The sequence below is a fragment of the Macaca mulatta genome, chromosome 3 (genome assembly GCF_049350105.2).
Source record: "Macaca mulatta isolate MMU2019108-1 chromosome 3, T2T-MMU8v2.0, whole genome shotgun sequence".
NCBI classification, from domain to species: domain Eukaryota; kingdom Metazoa; phylum Chordata; class Mammalia; order Primates; family Cercopithecidae; genus Macaca; species Macaca mulatta.
The window spans coordinates 196,623,352-196,639,946 of NC_133408.1; the positions used below are offsets into that span (position 1 = coordinate 196,623,352).

The 16,595-nt window shown below is 41.7% G+C and overlaps 1 protein-coding gene across 4 annotated transcripts in view; it reads left to right on the forward strand.

Annotated features, from left to right (window-relative positions):
• The window catches only part of UBE3C (ubiquitin protein ligase E3C), a 139,413-nt gene that overhangs the window by 24,162 nt on the left and 98,656 nt on the right, over positions 1 to 16,595 (forward strand). For 2 of the 4 annotated variants that reach the window (XM_077997821.1, XM_015135374.3), the window contains 4 exons: positions 4,073 to 4,126; positions 9,741 to 9,815; positions 11,009 to 11,155; positions 16,377 to 16,492. In XM_077997821.1, coding sequence (XP_077853947.1) covers positions 4,073 to 4,126; positions 9,741 to 9,815; positions 11,009 to 11,155; positions 16,377 to 16,492 — 392 coding nt within the window. The remainder of the gene's footprint in view (positions 1 to 4,072; positions 4,127 to 9,740; positions 9,816 to 11,008; positions 11,156 to 16,376; positions 16,493 to 16,595) is intronic. The other 2 variants (XM_077997822.1, XM_028846526.2) reach the window with 1 other exon arrangement.

Genomic DNA, 16,595 nt, shown 5'->3' on the forward strand with positions numbered 1-16,595 from the left:
TCCTGGGGGCAGAGGTTGCAGTGGAGCCAAGATTGCCCCACTGCACTCCAGCCTGGGCCAGAGCGAGACTCTGTCTCCAAAAAAATAAATAAATACCATTTGCCTGCCTGATCTAATTACAGACATGTAAATTAGAATTCTTTGGTTAATATCAAAATTAAAAAATAAAACTGTCTAACAGAGCCTAATCTTCCTCTTAAACTAAGCAGCATAGTGTCTCGTATTCTTTTATTGTGATTATAAACAATTTCTTTTACCTTGAGGAATCAAGTTTCACATAGGGCTTTTTATAAACAAACTTGTTAGATTTTTATGTAATTCCATGATTATTTCTTTCTTTCTTTTTTTTTTTTTTTTTTTTTTAAGAGATGGAGTCTTGTTCTATCACCCAGGCTGTAGTGCAGTGGCATGATCTCGGCTCACTGCCTCCCAGGTTCAAGTGATTCTCCTGCCTCAGGCTTCCAAGTCGCTGAGACTACAAGTGCACACCACCACGCCCAGCTAATTTTTGTATTTTTAGTAGAGACGGGATTTCACCATGTTGGTCGTACTGGTCTCAAACTCCTGACCTCAGGTGATCTGCTAGCCTTGGCCTCCCAAAGTACTAGGATTACATGCATGAGCCACTGCAGCATCCACTTTCAAATTTAACTTTAAAAATACAGTTTTCATTGTATTTAATTTGGGGGGATACCTTCTGTTTGTGAGCAGTGATGCTGTTTTTCTATTTAATGATGAAAGATTTCCCCTTGAGATAAATACATTTAGGTTAAAAAAGAGTCTTTTGGCAAGACTAACACAATAGTTGATTGTATCATTTGTATGGACCAAGTAGTAGTTCATTATGCCCTTATGTTTTATAACTGAGCCAGATGATGTCTTAGTTGGTGGTGTCTGCAAGATTTCTCTGCTCTAAATTTTCTCTTTCCCTTGTTAATTGATCTATCTCTTGAGAGACACTTCGAGACTAGGCAAATCCTGTTTCTCCTCAAACTTTTGCCCGCTAATTTTAGCATACATTAGTAGATGTTGTCTGCAGTGTTTATCACTGTAGTGTTTGGTGATTCTGTTTTTCTCTTTCCTTCTACATTTTTAAACTGGATTCTGTGAGGAAAAGAGTTTTCTTTTCCCTTGTTTGTTTATTGATTTGGTTATTTATATAAGTATTGAGTCCATGGTGCGTGTATGTGCGTATAATCCTATGGATTAAAATCTAATGCTATCATTATTGCATAACCTTACTGTAATCGTGAGAGTATTGGAAAAACCCAAATTGAGGGACAGCATCCAGGACATGAAAGATGAAGACAAGAACTATATAGATTGGAGGAAGATTAAGAGGAAATAGTACCTAAATATAATGTGGGGTCCTGGATAGGATTCTAGAACAGATAAACGGCATTAGTGGGAAAATTGGTGGATTTCTAATTAAGTTTGTAGATTAGTTAACATTACTGTATCAGTGCTAATTTCCTGTTGATAATTGTATCTGCTTAATGTAGAAGTAAGCAAGACATATGGAATAAGGGAACTTGTATCATTTTTGCAGTTTTTCTTTGTCTAAAATTAGTTTTTAAAAGTTAAAAAAATTGAAAAGTAAACAATCATGAATCATTTTAGTTAAGTTTAAAACAATATTTTTTCTGCTGTTGGACATGTGATAAGGGTTTTTTATGTGAAATTTTCTATGATAGAAAATATCTGGAGGATTAATTTCTTTGACTTTACTTTTTTTTTTTTTTTTGAGACAGGGTCTTGCTTCATGACTGCAGCAAGAGTACAGAGGCACAATCTTGGCTCACTGCAGCCTCAGCCTCCCCAGTTCAAGTGATCTTTCTCCATCAATCCCCAAGTAGCTGGGACTACAGGCATGCGTCACCATGCCCTGCTAATTTGTTTTGTATTTTTTGTGGAAATGGGGTTTCAACATGTGGCCCAGGCTGGTCTTGTACTCCTGAGCTCAAGTGATCTGCCCACCTCGGCCTTCCAACGTGCTGGGATTATAGGCATGAGCCACTGCACCAGTCGTGGCTTTACATTTTGACAGTTAGAAACTTGATTCTAGGCTGAACATGGTGGCTCATGTCTGTAATCCCAGCAGTTTGGGAGGCTGAGGCAGGCAGATCACTTGAGGCCAGGAGTTTGAGAGACCAGGCTGGCCAATGTGGCAAAAACCCATCTCTACTAAAAATACAAGTTAGCCAGGTGTGGTGGTGTGCACCTGTGGTCCCAGTTACTCGGGAGGCTGAGGCATGAGAATTGCTTGAACCCGGGAGGCAGACGTTGCAGTAAGCCAAAATCGCCACTGCACTCCAGCTTGGGTGGCAGAGTTAAGATTCTGTCTCAATTTAAAAAAAAATAGAAACTTTGATTCTGAATACTGTTAGTTCACATATCAGTGTATAATTTTAAGTTGGCTTAGCTACTCTCTGACACTGTTCTGATTAAATATGTCTCTCAAGATATTTAATTTTTTTTTTGTTTTTTTTGAGACAAAGTCTCACTCTGTTGCCCAGGCTGGAGGGCAGTGGCACGATCTCGGCTCATTGCAAGCTCCGCTTCCCAGGTTCAAGCGATTCTTCTGCCTCAGCCTCTCGAGTTGCTGGGACTACAGGCGCCCGCCACCACGCTCAGCTAATTTTTGTATTTTTAGTGGAGACGGGGTTTCACTATGTTGGCCAGGCTGGTCTCGAATTCCTGATCTCATGATCTGCCCGCCTCGGCCTCGCAGAGTGCTGGGATTACAGGCGTGAGCCACTGTGCCCCGCTTAAATGTATTTTTTTCTAATGATTCATATATAGTGTCTCTGACCTTTAACTTTTTTTTTTTTTTTTTTGACAGGATCTTGCTTTGTCACTCAAGACTGGAAGTGGCTCAATCCTGGCTCACTGCAGCCTCGACCTCCTGGGCCTAAGTGATTCTCCCACCTCAGCCCCCTGAGTGGCTGGGACTACGGGCACATGCTGCTGCATCCAACTATTTTTAAAAACTTTTTGTAGAGGCTGGTCTCAAACTCCTGGGCTCAAGTGATTCTCCTGCCTTGGCTTCCCAAAGTGCTGGGATTACAGGCATGAGCCACCTTGCCCAGCCTGGACCTTTAATTTTATTTTGGAAGAAATTTACAAAAATAAAATGTCCATACACTAAAGACTGGAACAATTTGGCGGGGGAGAAGAGGGTTCTCTTTAAGTATTTTTCATTTATTTGAAGTTTTATTCTTTCACTTCCTTCTATAAACCAAGTGATTTTGTTCAAAACTTAGTTTTACTTATGAAAAAAAATTTTCATCAGAGAGATTGATTTCTTCATTGAAATTTTTGTTGAGGTAATTGTAGATTCATATGCAACTGTTAGAAATGATACCAAGAGACGGCCGGGCACAGTGGCTCACGCCTGTAATCTCAGCACTTTGGGAGGCCGAGGCGGGCGGATCATGAGGTCAGGAGATCGAGACCATCCTGGCTAACACGGTGAAACCCCGTCTCTACTAAAAAAATACAAAAAATTAGCCGGGCGTGGTGGCGGGCGCTTGTAGTCCCAGCTACTTGGGAGGCTGAGGCAGGAGAATGGCGTGAGCCCAGGAGGTGGAGCTTGCAGTGAGCTGAGATGGCGCCCCTGCCCTCCAGCCTGGGTGACAGAGTGAGACTCCCTGAAAAAAAACAAAACAAAACAAAAGAAGTGATACCCGGAGACCCCATCCACATCGCGCAGTTTCCTCTGGGTAGCATTTTACAAAGCTAGTAAGATGTTGCAGCCGGAACTCTGACATTGGTACAGAGCACCAGTCTTACTCACATTTCCCCAGTTTTACCTGTACTCATTTGTATATGTGAAGAAATCAGTTCTTATTCTTAGAAAGCTACTGAAGTACTAACTTGTATTATATCTAGTGACTTCTGGGAAACCATTTAACTTCTTGTGCCTCAGATTTTCTCATCTGATTAAGTCAAGACAGCTTTTTTGCATGATCTTAGAATCTTTTTTTGGGTGAAAACTTTCTATAATTTTTGTATGGGAGTTTAAAAATTGAAATTATAACCTTACCTCCTTTTTTCTCTTGTTTGGGTGTAGGAGGAAAAGGCTTCTCTTTTACATCGTACTCAGGAAGAAAGAAGAAAGAGAGAGGTAAAAACAGTTTTGTAATACTCTGTAGATAAGCATTTTTTCTACAGCATTTAAACACGCCTTGGTTTTACTGTATATATGTATATGTGTATGTATTTGTTATATATGACGGAATGTGTGTGTGTGTTTAGCTTTAGAAACATTTTTTGATTTCACTGTAAGTTACTTATTCTGGAGCCAGTGTAGAAAAAGATGAACTAAAAAGGCAGTTTGCAGACTGAAGAAGGAACATGGGCTTTTGGTTGACTTACATAATGATATGGTTTCCAGAAGATCTAGAAAGCCGTATTATAAACATAATGTTCATGTTTCTTCTTTTTTTTTTTTTTTTTTAAGAGATTGAGTCTTGCTCTGTGAACCAGGCTGGAGTGCAGTGGCACGGTCATAGCTCACTGTAGCCTTGACCTCCTGGGCTCAGGTGATCTTCCTGCTCTAGCCTCCTATAGCTGGGACTACAGGTGCATGCCACCATGCCCAGCTAATTTTAAAAATTTTTACATAGATGGGGTCTTGCTTTGTTGCCAAGGCTGATTTCAAACTTGTGGCCTCATGCAGCTGCCTCCCTCATTTTCCCAAAGTGTTGGGATTATAGGCGTGAACTGCCTCATCTGGCTTATGATGTTGATGTTTCATGACACAAAAGGAGAAAGCTCACTGTTAAGACATGTGTCTTAACTGTTTGTGAAGAAGTTGAAAGAAAGACACTAATGGCATTTTTATTGTTTATTCTACGTTATATGTTGTGATGGTTTCTTTAAATAGCTTTATTTTATTGATTAATCGGCAATTGTACTATCTTATGGCCTGCTTTTTTAGAGTTTATTGTTTTGTTATCTTAACAATTCATTTAGGCCTCTAACAAATATTTTTTGAGAACTTATTATGTATGTACTAGGTATTGCTCTGCTTGCTGAGTATACAGATAGTGAATAAGACAGACGAGGTTCCTGCTCAGTGGTAGAACAGAGCCGTGAACCAGGATACTGAGGTGGCGACAAAGACCTATGAGGGCAACAGAGTAATGTGATTACAACTGGAAGGGCCTATATTAGGCATGGTGTTTAGGGGAAGGGCTCTCTGAGGTGGTTAGAGTGAAAAGAGTTTTAGTTAGGATTTTCCAACCTTGGCACTGATGTTTTTGAACAGATAATTTTTTGTTGTGGGGAACTGCTCTGTACTCTACATTGGAGGATGTTTAGCAACATCCATGGCCTCTACCCACTAAATACCAGTAGCACTCCGTTCCCTCAATTGTGACAATCAAAAATGTCACCAGAAATTACCAGATGTCCCCGGGAGGGCACTGCTCAACCAAGAAAGATATTTGTTGGGTGGTGTTTTTAATCTTGTTTTATGGAAAATTCTGGGCTATTATCTCTTCCATTAGTGCTTTTGTTTCATTCTCCTCCTCCTCTCCTACTTGGACTCAAACTGTAAATGTATTTGACCTTTGCATTGTGTCCCATATATCCCTCATGTGCTTTTCTGGGACTACAGGCACCCGCCACTGCACCCAGTTGTTTTTTTTGTATTTTTAGTAGAGATGGGGTTTTGCCATGTTGGGCAGGCTGTTCTTGAACTCCTAACCTCAAGTGATCCGCCTGTCTCAGCCTGCCAAAGTGCTGGGATTACAAGCGTGAGCCACCCTGCCCGGCCTAATTGTTGAATACATCCATTGACTTCTTAATTTCAGCTTTTGTTATTTCAGTTCTAGAACTTTTTTTCATTCTTTTATATAGTCTTTAGTTCTCTTTTAATTTCTTGAACATAATTACAGATTTTTTAAGACAATGTTTAAACTCCAGTAATTGGATCTTCTGTGGGGTTTGTTTCTACTGTTTTTCCTCTTGATTTTTAATCTGATGAGTTTTCCTTTATAGGTGACTAGCTGCTTTTCTTTTGATGCTTTTAGAATTCAGTCTTTATCTTTCTCTTTAGATAGTCTGATTATTTGCTTGGGGATGGTTGAGCCTGCTGTATGTGAGTGTCTAAATCTCCTGTGAGACAGGAAGTTTTCATCTATTATTTCATTAAATAGGTTTCCTAATCCTTTCTTTGACTCTTTGACCTTGGTATTACCAATACTTTGAATATTTTATTGCTTTATGTTATCCCAAATATCATGAATGCTTTGCTCATTCTTTTTTCTGTATTTTTGTCTGGCTGGATTATTTCAAAAGACTTGTCTTCAAGTTCTGAGATTCTTTCTTTTGCCTGATCAGTCTGTCTTGAAGCTTTCAAATGTATTTTGTATTTCTTTTTTTTTTTTTTTTTTTTTTTTGAGACGGAGTCTTGCTCTGTCACCCAGGCTGGAGTGCAGTGGCCGGATCTCAGCTCACTGCAAGCTCCGCCTCCCGGGTTTACGCCGTTCTCCTGCCTCAGTCTCCCGAGTAGCTGGGACTATAGGCGCCCGCCACCTCGCCTGGCTAGTTTTTTTGTATTTTTTAGTAGAGACGGGGTTTCACCGTGTTAGCCGGGATCGTCTCTCGATCTCCTGGCCTCGTGATCCGCCCGTCTCGGCCTCCCAAAGTTCTGGGATTACAGGCTTGAGCCACCGAATTTCTAGTTGATTCTTTTTAAAACTACCTGTCTCTTTGGTAAGTTGCTCGCTTATATACCAAATTATTTTTCTGACTGTATTTTTCAGAATTCCCTTGTATCTCACTGAGCTTTAAAACCAATATTTTGAGGGTTGGGCGCGGTGGCTCATGCCTGTATTCTCAGCACTTTGGGAGGCCGAGGCGGGTGGATCACCTGAGGTCAGGAGTTTGAGACCAGCCTGACCAACATGAAGAAACCCTGCATCTACTAAAAATACAAAATTAGCTGGGCGTGCTGGTGCATGCCTGTAATCCCAGCTACTCGGGAGCCTAAGGCAGGAGAATCGCTTGAACTCGGGAGGCAGAGGTTGTGGTGAGCTGAGATCACGCTGTTGCACTCCAGCCTAGAGTGAAACTCCGTCAAAAAAAAAAAAAAAAAATTCAATAGTTTGAATTATTTGAGATTTTCAAAATTTCTATTTGATTAAAATCTATTGCTAGAGAATTATTGCATTCCGGCCGGGCACGGTGGCTCAAGCCTGTAATCCCAGCACTCTGGGAGGCCGAGACGGGCGGATCACGAGGTCAGGAGATCGAGACCATCCTGGCTAACACAGTGAAACCCCGTCTCTACTAAAAATACAAAAAACTTAGCCGGGCGAGGTGGCAGGCGCCTGTAGTCCCAGCTACTCGGGAGGCTGAGGCAGGAGAATGGCGTAAACCTGGGAGGCGGAGCTTGCGGTGAGCTGAGATCCGGCCACTGCACTCCAGCCTGGGTGACAGAGCGAGACTCCGTCTCACAAAAAAAAAAAAAAAAAAAAAAGAGAATTATTGCATTCCTTTGGAGATGTCGTATTTCCTTGTTTTTTTCATGTTTCCAGTGTCCTTACATTGACATGTGCATCTGGTGAAAGTCACTTTTTCCTGGGGTTTCTTTTTTTTTTTTTTTTTTTTTTTTGAGACAAAGTGTCGCTCTGTCACCTGGGCTGGAGTGCAGTGACGTGATCTCGGCTCACTTCAGCATTCACCTCCCGGCTTCAAGTGATTCTCCTGCCTCAGCCTCCCAAGTAGCTGGAATTACAGGCGTGCACCACCATGCTCAGCTAATTTTTTGTATTTTTAGTAGAGATGGAATTTCACCTCGTTGGCCAGGCTAGTCGAATTCCTGACCTCAAGTGATCTGCCCGCCTTGGCCTCCCAAACTGCTGGGTTTATAGGCGTGAGCCACTATGCCCGGCCTCACAGGATTTTTTAATAACCATTTCAAGCCCAGAAAGTACATCTATATGACTTGATGGTGTTCTTGAATCCCACAGTGTGTGTGTTAGTCTCAGCTTTGTAGATGACATTCATAGAAGACGTGAAACAATGTAGTATGGTGAGATGGAGTACAGGCTTTATTATACCTGAGTTTGAATTCTGCCTTACATCTTTGGGTGTTGCTTAATCTTTGTAGCAGTCTCAGTTTCTGCATCTTTAAACTGGAAGTGATGCTCACCTGTAAGATGACTCTGCATTTGGATATAAACTGCCTCTCTTTTTTTTTTTTTTTTGAGACGGAGTCTTGCTCTGTCACCCAGGCTGGAATGCAGTGGTGCGATCTCGGCTCACTGCAACCTCCACCTCCCGGGTTCACACCGTTCTCCTGCCTCTGCCTACCGAGTAGCTGGGAGTATAGGCGTCCGCCACCAAGCCTGGCTAATTTTTTGTATTTTTAGTAGAGGCAGGATTTCAGCATGTTAACCAGGATGGTCTCAATCTCCTGACCTCGTCATCCTCCCACCTCGGCCTCCCAAAGTGCTGGGATTACAGGCATGAGCCACCATGCCTGGCTTAAAGTGCCTCTCATAGGGCTGACACATAGTAGTAGGCTGTCCAACAGTGGTAGCACTGGTCATAACAATGAAGAACACATATTTTTGCCAGGTCACTGAGCATTTTAAAGATAGTCTCAAGTCAATGAAAATTGGAATTTTCTCTTGAAACAAGAAAGTGACCTTTAAAATAAATGCTGGTGTTGTCTGTTTGTATTCCTTTAATATTTAAAACTTTAAGAAGTCCTGCTAACTGGGCACAGTGGCTCATGCCTGTAATCTCAGCACTTTGGGAGGCCAAGGCGGGAGGATCATGAGGTCAGGAGATCGAGACCATCCTGGCTAACACGGTGAAACCCCGTCTCTACTAAAAATACAAAAAATTAGCCAGGTGTGGTGGCGGGCACCTGTAGTCCCAGCCACCTGGGAAACTGAGGCTGGAGAATGGCGTGAACCCAGGAGGCAGAACTTGCAGTGAGCCAAGATCGCACTACCACACTCCAGCATGGGCGACAAAGCAAGACTCTGTCTCAAAAAAAAATAAATAAAATAAAACAAAACAAAAAGTCCTGCTATGCTAGTGGGATTGTAAAATGGTGTTGGCATTTTGGAAAACAGTGTGGCAATTCCTCAATGATAACTCTACTTCTAAGTTTATGCTCAACAGAAATGAAAACCTGTATCCACAACAAAACTTCTCTATGAATGTTCATAGCAGCCTTAATTCCTAATAGACCAAAGTGGAAGCAGCCCACATGTCCATCAGTAGATGAATGCATGAATTCAGCATGGTCTGTCAATACACTGGAACATTACTCTCAGCCTTAGAAAGGAATTAAGTTCTCACATACGCTGTAATATAGGTGGATCTTGAAAACATCATGCTAAGTGAAGAAAACCAGACACAACATACTGTATGATCCCATTATATCAACTGTCCAGAATAAGCATATCCATAAGATAGAAGTAGATGAGTGATTGCCAGGGGCAAGGGAAAGGCCGGCAGGAAACTGGGGGTGACTGTAAATGGAGACAGGGCTTCTGGTTGTGGGTGATGAAGGTATTCTAAAAATCAGTGGTGATGGTTATAGGACTGTTAATATATTAAATGCATATTTAGTGGGTGTTACCATTTAAAGAATGAATTTTATGGTATGTGAATTACATCACCATTAAGTGTTTTTAAAGTCTGTACTAGCAAAATGTCATTTTCACTCAGTTCTGACCAGTTGCTCCCTCACTCCTCCTTTTATTGTTTAGGAAGAAAGGCGAAGGTTGAAAAATGCAATAATTATCCAGTCATTTATTCGAGGCTATAGAGACAGAAAACAGCAAGTAAGTTTGTTTGTTTTAAAATGAGAAGAATAGTAGAGCATGGGAGAGCTTATTTTAAATATGGTATCTTTGTACACCTTGTTAATGGAAGTCAATGTTGACAATAGTATTCTTCCCAATAAATAATTTTATTTGTTCTGATTATTGTAAAGATTTATAGATAGGTGAGTTTTTAGGTAATTTTTAAATAATAAAATGCAAACATGGGCCTAACCACAGTTGAAAATCAAAATAGAAGAAAGTCGTGGGAGATTCTTTATTTTTTTTTTTCAAATTGAGACTGAGTCTCACTGTGTTGCCCAGGCCAGACTCCAGTGGCATGATCTTGGCTCACTGCAACCTCTACCTCCTGGGTTCAAGCAATTCTACTGCCTCAGCCTCCCGAGTAGCTGGGATTACAGGCGCGCGCTACCATGCCTGGCTGATTTTTGTATTTTTAGTAGAGTTGGGGTTTTACCATGTTGGCCAGGCTGGTCTCGAACTCCTGACCTCAAATGATTTGCCTGCCTTGGCCTCCCAAAGTGCTGGGATTACAAGCATAAGCCACTGCGCCTGGCTTGTTTTTGTTATGTTTTTTGTTTTTTGAGAGTGTCTTGCTCTGTCACCCAAGCTGGAGTGCAGTTGCACAATCTTGGCTCACTGCAAGCTCTGCCCCCAGGTTCAAGCGATTCTCCTGCTCCAGCCTCCTGAGTAGCAGGGACTACAGGTGCATACCACCACAGCTGACTAACTGTTTTTGTATTTTTAGTAGAGATGGGGTTTCACCATGTTGGCAGACTGGTCTCAAACTCCTGACCTCAGGTGATCCACCCACCTTGACCTCCCAAAGTGCTGTGATTATAGGCGTGAGCCTCCGTGCCCAGCCTAGCTTTTGTATTTTTGGTAGAGACGGGGTTTCGCCATGTTGGCCAGCCTGATCTTGAACTCCTGACCTCAGGTGATCCACCTGCCTTGGCCTCCTGAAGTGCTAGGATTAAAGGCTTAAGCCACCATGCCTAGCTTTTTTTTTTTCTTTTTTTTTTTTTTAACCTTTTTTTTTTTCCCCACAACTCAACTGTGAGCAAGGACCAATAGTGGCGTTTTCATTGTCAATTTCCACCATTCCTGTAAACACAGCAACGTATATTTACATCATAAGAATTGCGTGTCCAAATACTGTATTTATGGGTCATTTTGTTTTGTTTTTCTTCCAGTATTCCATCCAAAGAAGTGCATTTGATCGCTGTGCCACCTTGTCACAGTCCGGGGGCACTTTTCCCATTGCTAATGGCCCCAACCTTACCCTTTTGGTAAGGCAGCTTCTGTTTTTTTACAAACAAAATGAAGACTCAAAACGTTTGGTGAGTGTTAACTACACTTTCACTTGTCCTCGTTTACACGTGTTCTGCTTTTTTGTTTAAAGTGGAAATGGCATCTCATCAGAAAGTTAAGCAGCTCTCCACTGCGTCCAGGCTTTGCGAACTTCTCAGCTAGCTGTGAGAGGTTACCTTTGTGGTGATGTGTTTTACCTCTTAAAATTTGATACACATAAAAATGTGTGTCCAAAAATAGGCTTTTTCGTATTTTTTTTTACAGTGGAAAACCTTAAGCATTTAAAAAGTAGAATATTTTGCCCACCTGTCATGTACCCTGACACAGCCTCAGCAGTTGCCAGCACACCTAGGTCAGTGGGAAGTGCACTCTGAATACCACATCATGATTACCTGCAAACTCTAAAATGCAGGGTCTCAGTGTTTACATTTTATTATTGTTATATTAGAGATGGAGTCTTGCTCTGTTGCTTGAATTCCCAGGCTTAAGCAGTCCTCCCACCTCAGCCTCTCAGGTAGCTGGGCCTACAGGTGTGTGTACATCTTGTTAATGTTAAGGCTATTTTTTTTTTTTTTTTTTTTTTTTTGAGACGGAGTCTCGCTCTGTTGCCCAGGCTGGAGTGCAGTGGCCGGATCTCAGCTCACTGCAAGCTCCGCCTCCCGGGTTTACGCCGTTCTCCTGCCTCAGTAGCTGGGACTGCAGGCGCCCACCACCTCGCCCGGCTAGTTTTTTGTATTTTTTAGTAGAGACGGGGTTTCACCGTGTTAGCCAGGATGGTCTCGATTTCCTGACCTCGTGATCCGCCTGTCTCGGCCTCCCAAAGTGCTGGGATTACAGGCTTGAGCCACTGCGCCCGGCCAATTTTTTTTTTTTTTTTTTTGTAGAGATGAGGTCTTGCTATGTTGTCCAGGCTGTTCGCAAACTCCTAGCCTCAAGTGATTTTCCCTTCCTGGCTTCTCAAAGTGCTGGAATTATAGGTGTGAGCCACTGTTCATGATTTAGGGTCTCTTTTTTGCGGGGGCGTTGGGGGAGTAGAGCTTTGCTCTGTCACCTAGGCTGGAGTGCAGTGGTGCATTCTTGGCCCACTGCAACCTTCACCTCTCGGGCCCAAGCAATTCTCGTGTCTCAGCCACCTAAGTGGCTGGAATTACAGGCATGTTACCAACATGCCTGGCTAATTTTTCTATTTTTAGTGGAGACGGGGTTTCACCATGTTGGCCAGACTAGCCTGCAACTCCTGGCCTCAAGTGATCCTCCCACCTCAGCCTCCCAAAGTGCTAGGATTGTAAGCATAAGGCACCACGCCCAGCCTTCGGGTCTGATTTAAAAAAAAAAAAAATCCCAAATATAATTGTAGTTCTCTAAAATTTTGTAGGCTTTTGATCTTAGTGCTGAGGAACAGTGTGTATTAATGGTGGAAAATACATAAATACATCTAGATGCATAGAAGAATATTTTTAAAAAATGGAACTTGTTACTGTCCATTTTCTCAGGGAATATTAAGAGATTTGTATATAATTGTTGGGTTATATATATTTTATATAATTTTATTTATATATATATATATATATTTTTTTTTTTTTTTTTTTTTTTTTGAGACAGAGTCTTGCTTTGTCACCCAGGCTGGAGTGCAGTGGCGTGATCTTGGCTCACTGTAACCTCTGCCTCCCAGGTTCAAGCGATTCTCCTGCTTCATCCTCCCAAGTAGCTGAAATTACAGACGTGTACCACCATGCCCAGCTAAGTTTTGTATTTTTAGTAGAGAAGGGGTGTTGCCATGTTGGGCAGGCTGGTCTCGAATTCCTGGCCTCGGGTGATCCACCTGCCTCGGCCTCCCATAGTGCTGGGATTACAGGCGTCAGCACCGCGCCTGGCCTAGGGTTAAATATACTATTTATCTTTTTTTTTTTTTTCCTTTTCGAGATGGAGTCTCGCTCACTCTGTCGCCCAGGCTGGAGTGTAGTGGTGTGATCTCAGCTCACTGCAACCTCATCTCCTGGGTTCAAGCGTCCTCCTACCTGAGCCCCCTGAGTAGCTGGGATTGCAAGCTTATGCCACCACCCCCAGCTAACTTTTTTTGTATTTTTAGTAGAGGCAGATTTCACCATGTTGGCCAGGCTGGTCTTGAACTCCTGACCTCAAGTGATGCACCTGCCTCAATATCCCAAAGTACTGGGATTACAGGCATGAACCACCACACCCAGCCAGGTTAAATATATTATTTATTTTTTGAAATTTGTGTTTATCTGTGTTAAAAATCTCAAATTGCATGAAAAGGGGAGTATACAGTGAAAAATAAGTCTTCTTTGCTACAAACCATCCCTACTGAATGATCCTACACAAATTAATTACAGCGCACAAAGGAATATATGATTACTCCACTGGTGTTCGGCTTTAAAACCCAGCATTGCCTCCGGAGTTGAGCTAAGCTGGAACATGGGGAAAACTTTCTGTAAACCGAGAAGGTGCAGAGAAAGAACTGAGAGCCAGTCTGGAGAGGCAGTGAAAGCCGTTGAATCTACCCATTCTAGACTTCAGTTAAGTGCAGGCTCTTTCCAGGCTTTCTGAAGTTGATGAAAAAAAGAATCAGAATAGTACAATGGCAGATAATCGGGCTTGCTTTCTGGAACAGGCTCTCCCGGCCTCACATACTCTAATCTTGTAGATTGCAAGATCGCCAAGGAGCACAGAGGCAGGTGATGTGAGATGTTGGTTGGTGTCTCTCCAGAGCACCTGTTACCTTTAAGTGAGGTCCTCAGTCTTAGTCATCAATCACGACGTGGTTTATAAACATGGTGTAGCTACACAGTCTTGCTTCTGAAGCCGTCTGTGAAAAGCTTGGAGGTAAATGAACTATTTGACTTTAGGCCTCGAGCAAATATCAAGCAAATTGCTCATGTGCAAGTATTCTGAAACCTTAAATAGAATTAAATAGAATTAAATGTCCTAAGACCCGTCCAGGAAAAGGATAAAAGAAAAGTGGTCTGGACACAGTGGCTCATGCCTGTATTACCAACACTTTACGGGGCTGAGGTGGGAGGATCCCTCCAGGCCAGGAGTTTGAGACCAGCCTGGCCAAAATACCAGACTCCACCTATAAAACAAAGCAAAAAATAAATTAGCATGCTGCTGTAGTCCAGCTACTTAGGAGGCTGAGGCAGGAGGATCGTTTGAGCACAGGTATTCAAGGCTGCAGTGAGCTGTGATCCTGCCACTGCACTCCATCCTGGGCAGTTGAATGTTGATTCAGTTCTCAAGCATAGATGCGATAGCAATAAATTAATCTTAACATAGGGGAAAATGTCTCCTGCCCCCGTCTTCACATTGTTTGCTTTTTACTCTAGGAGTAAGCATAATGCCACTTTTGATAGGTTTTCAAAGCTATTCTATGCAAAAATCAACATATATGGCTATTTCTTCCTCAACTTCCCCTTTTTAAACATTTTTTATTATGACTTTAAGTCAAATATAGTACTAAGATGATATTTTATGTACAGTTTAATTCTGGAATTAATAATTGCCTCACTTTTTAGTTGCTTAATTTTCTTTGAATCTTTTGATGAAGTCTTCTTCCAACAGTCCTATTATATAATGTGTAGTTATTTTACATCTCATTTGTTAACTGGTAATAGAAATTTTAGGAAGAGCTACATGTCAGCTAGTGAAGGAATTATTCATATCTTATTTGTTCCTGAGAAAATGTGGGCAAGGTAGCTCCGAACACCTCAAGAGAAAGCCTGTGTGTAGGCAAATTAGCTAATATTAGGAGTAGTTCAGAATTATTTCATCCCAGCTTAAGACATGTGCTAATTTATTATGCAGAGTGCTTTTGTGTTGGTAATTTCATTGTTAATAGCATTTTATGGCAAAGAAATGTTAATGTCAAAGAAGAAACTACTTAAAAATAATAGGCAAAGAAAAGGCTATGTGGCATATTTATATCTAGCTACACTTAAGAGGCTATCTTTGCCGAGTGTGGTGGCTCACGTGTATAATCCCAGCGCTTTGGGAGGCTGAGATTGGCAGATCACTTGAGGCCAGGAGTTCGAGAATAGCCTGGCCAACATGGCGAAACCCCATCGCTACTAAAAATATAAAAATTAGCTGGGCTTGGTGGCAGGCACCCGTAATCTGAGCTACTTGGGAGGCTAAGGCACGAGACTCACTTGAACCTAGGAGAAGTTGCAGTGGGCCAAGATTGCATCACTGCTCTCCAGCCTGGGTGACAGAGTGAGACTCTGTCTCAAAAGAAAAAACAAAGGCTATCTTTTCATTCTAGATGATTCTAAATGGGCCTTATGAAAGGCAAAAATAAAATACCAGTCTATTTCACAAAGGTATAGTAGAGAAAGTGGAAGAGATTCCTTGTTAAGTATTGCGTTTTCAAAGTAATAGGGCAGCTTCATACATACTGTCTAGTCAGGCCTCTTGATTGCAAGTGACGGAAATCTGCATCTGCATTTAATGAACTCACTGACTATCCTTTTATCCAGGACAATGGAGAGTTCTCATAGGATTGCCTTCCCTATCAAAAAAATGATGGAGTTAGAGAAGGGAAGTATCCAAAAGGGTTGATGCTAGAGACACACAGGCACACACATCCACAGAGAAAAAAGGTGAAAAGAAACAGATATCCTATGTAACTTGGGATTAATATTCGTATTTCTCATATATTTTTATTACAGATTCCTGATTTTTGCAAATGAACTATTTTTGTTTCAGATTGACATGAGCTTTAAGTGTACTTTGTTTTAGTTACTAATTTAGTAATTTAATACTGATGTATTAAGACTGAAAATGCAAATACTTTTGTTTTTTTGGAGACAAGGTCTCTCTGTCATCCAGGCAGTGCAATGACTTAATGTTGGCTCACTGCAGCCTCCACCCACACCCCCCAAGTTCAAATGATCCTCCCATCTCAGCCTCCTGAGTAGCTGGGATTACAGGTGTGTGCTGCCACGCTCAGCTAATTTTTGTATTTTTTGGTAGAGACAGGGTTTCACCATGTTGGCCAACCTCAAGTGAGCTGCCTGCCTCGGCCTCCCACAGTTACAGATGTGAGCCACCGCGCCTGGCTGGAAAGTGAACATGCCTCTAAATAAAACCTGACTTAGAATATTTACTTCTTACCACCTTTTGACTAGGTTTGATTAAATGTGCATTGCCACTTAAGGAAATTTGGGGTATTATGTAAATTAGCAAACTTAAATTGTCATTGAGAGTTATAAATTGTGTGTTTTGCTGTTTCAGATATGGCTGTATCAGAACTTAATTAAACACAGCTCTCTGTTTGTCAAGCAGTTGGATGGATCTGAGAGACTTACATGCTTATTTCAAATAAAAAGATTGATGAGCCTCTGTTGCAGGTAAAATTCTATTGTAAGTCAGCAACGTATATAATGTATTGATCACCTTGTTTAGGGGAATACCTTTTGACTTTTATTTTCAGAGACAGTGACTTTTCCATAC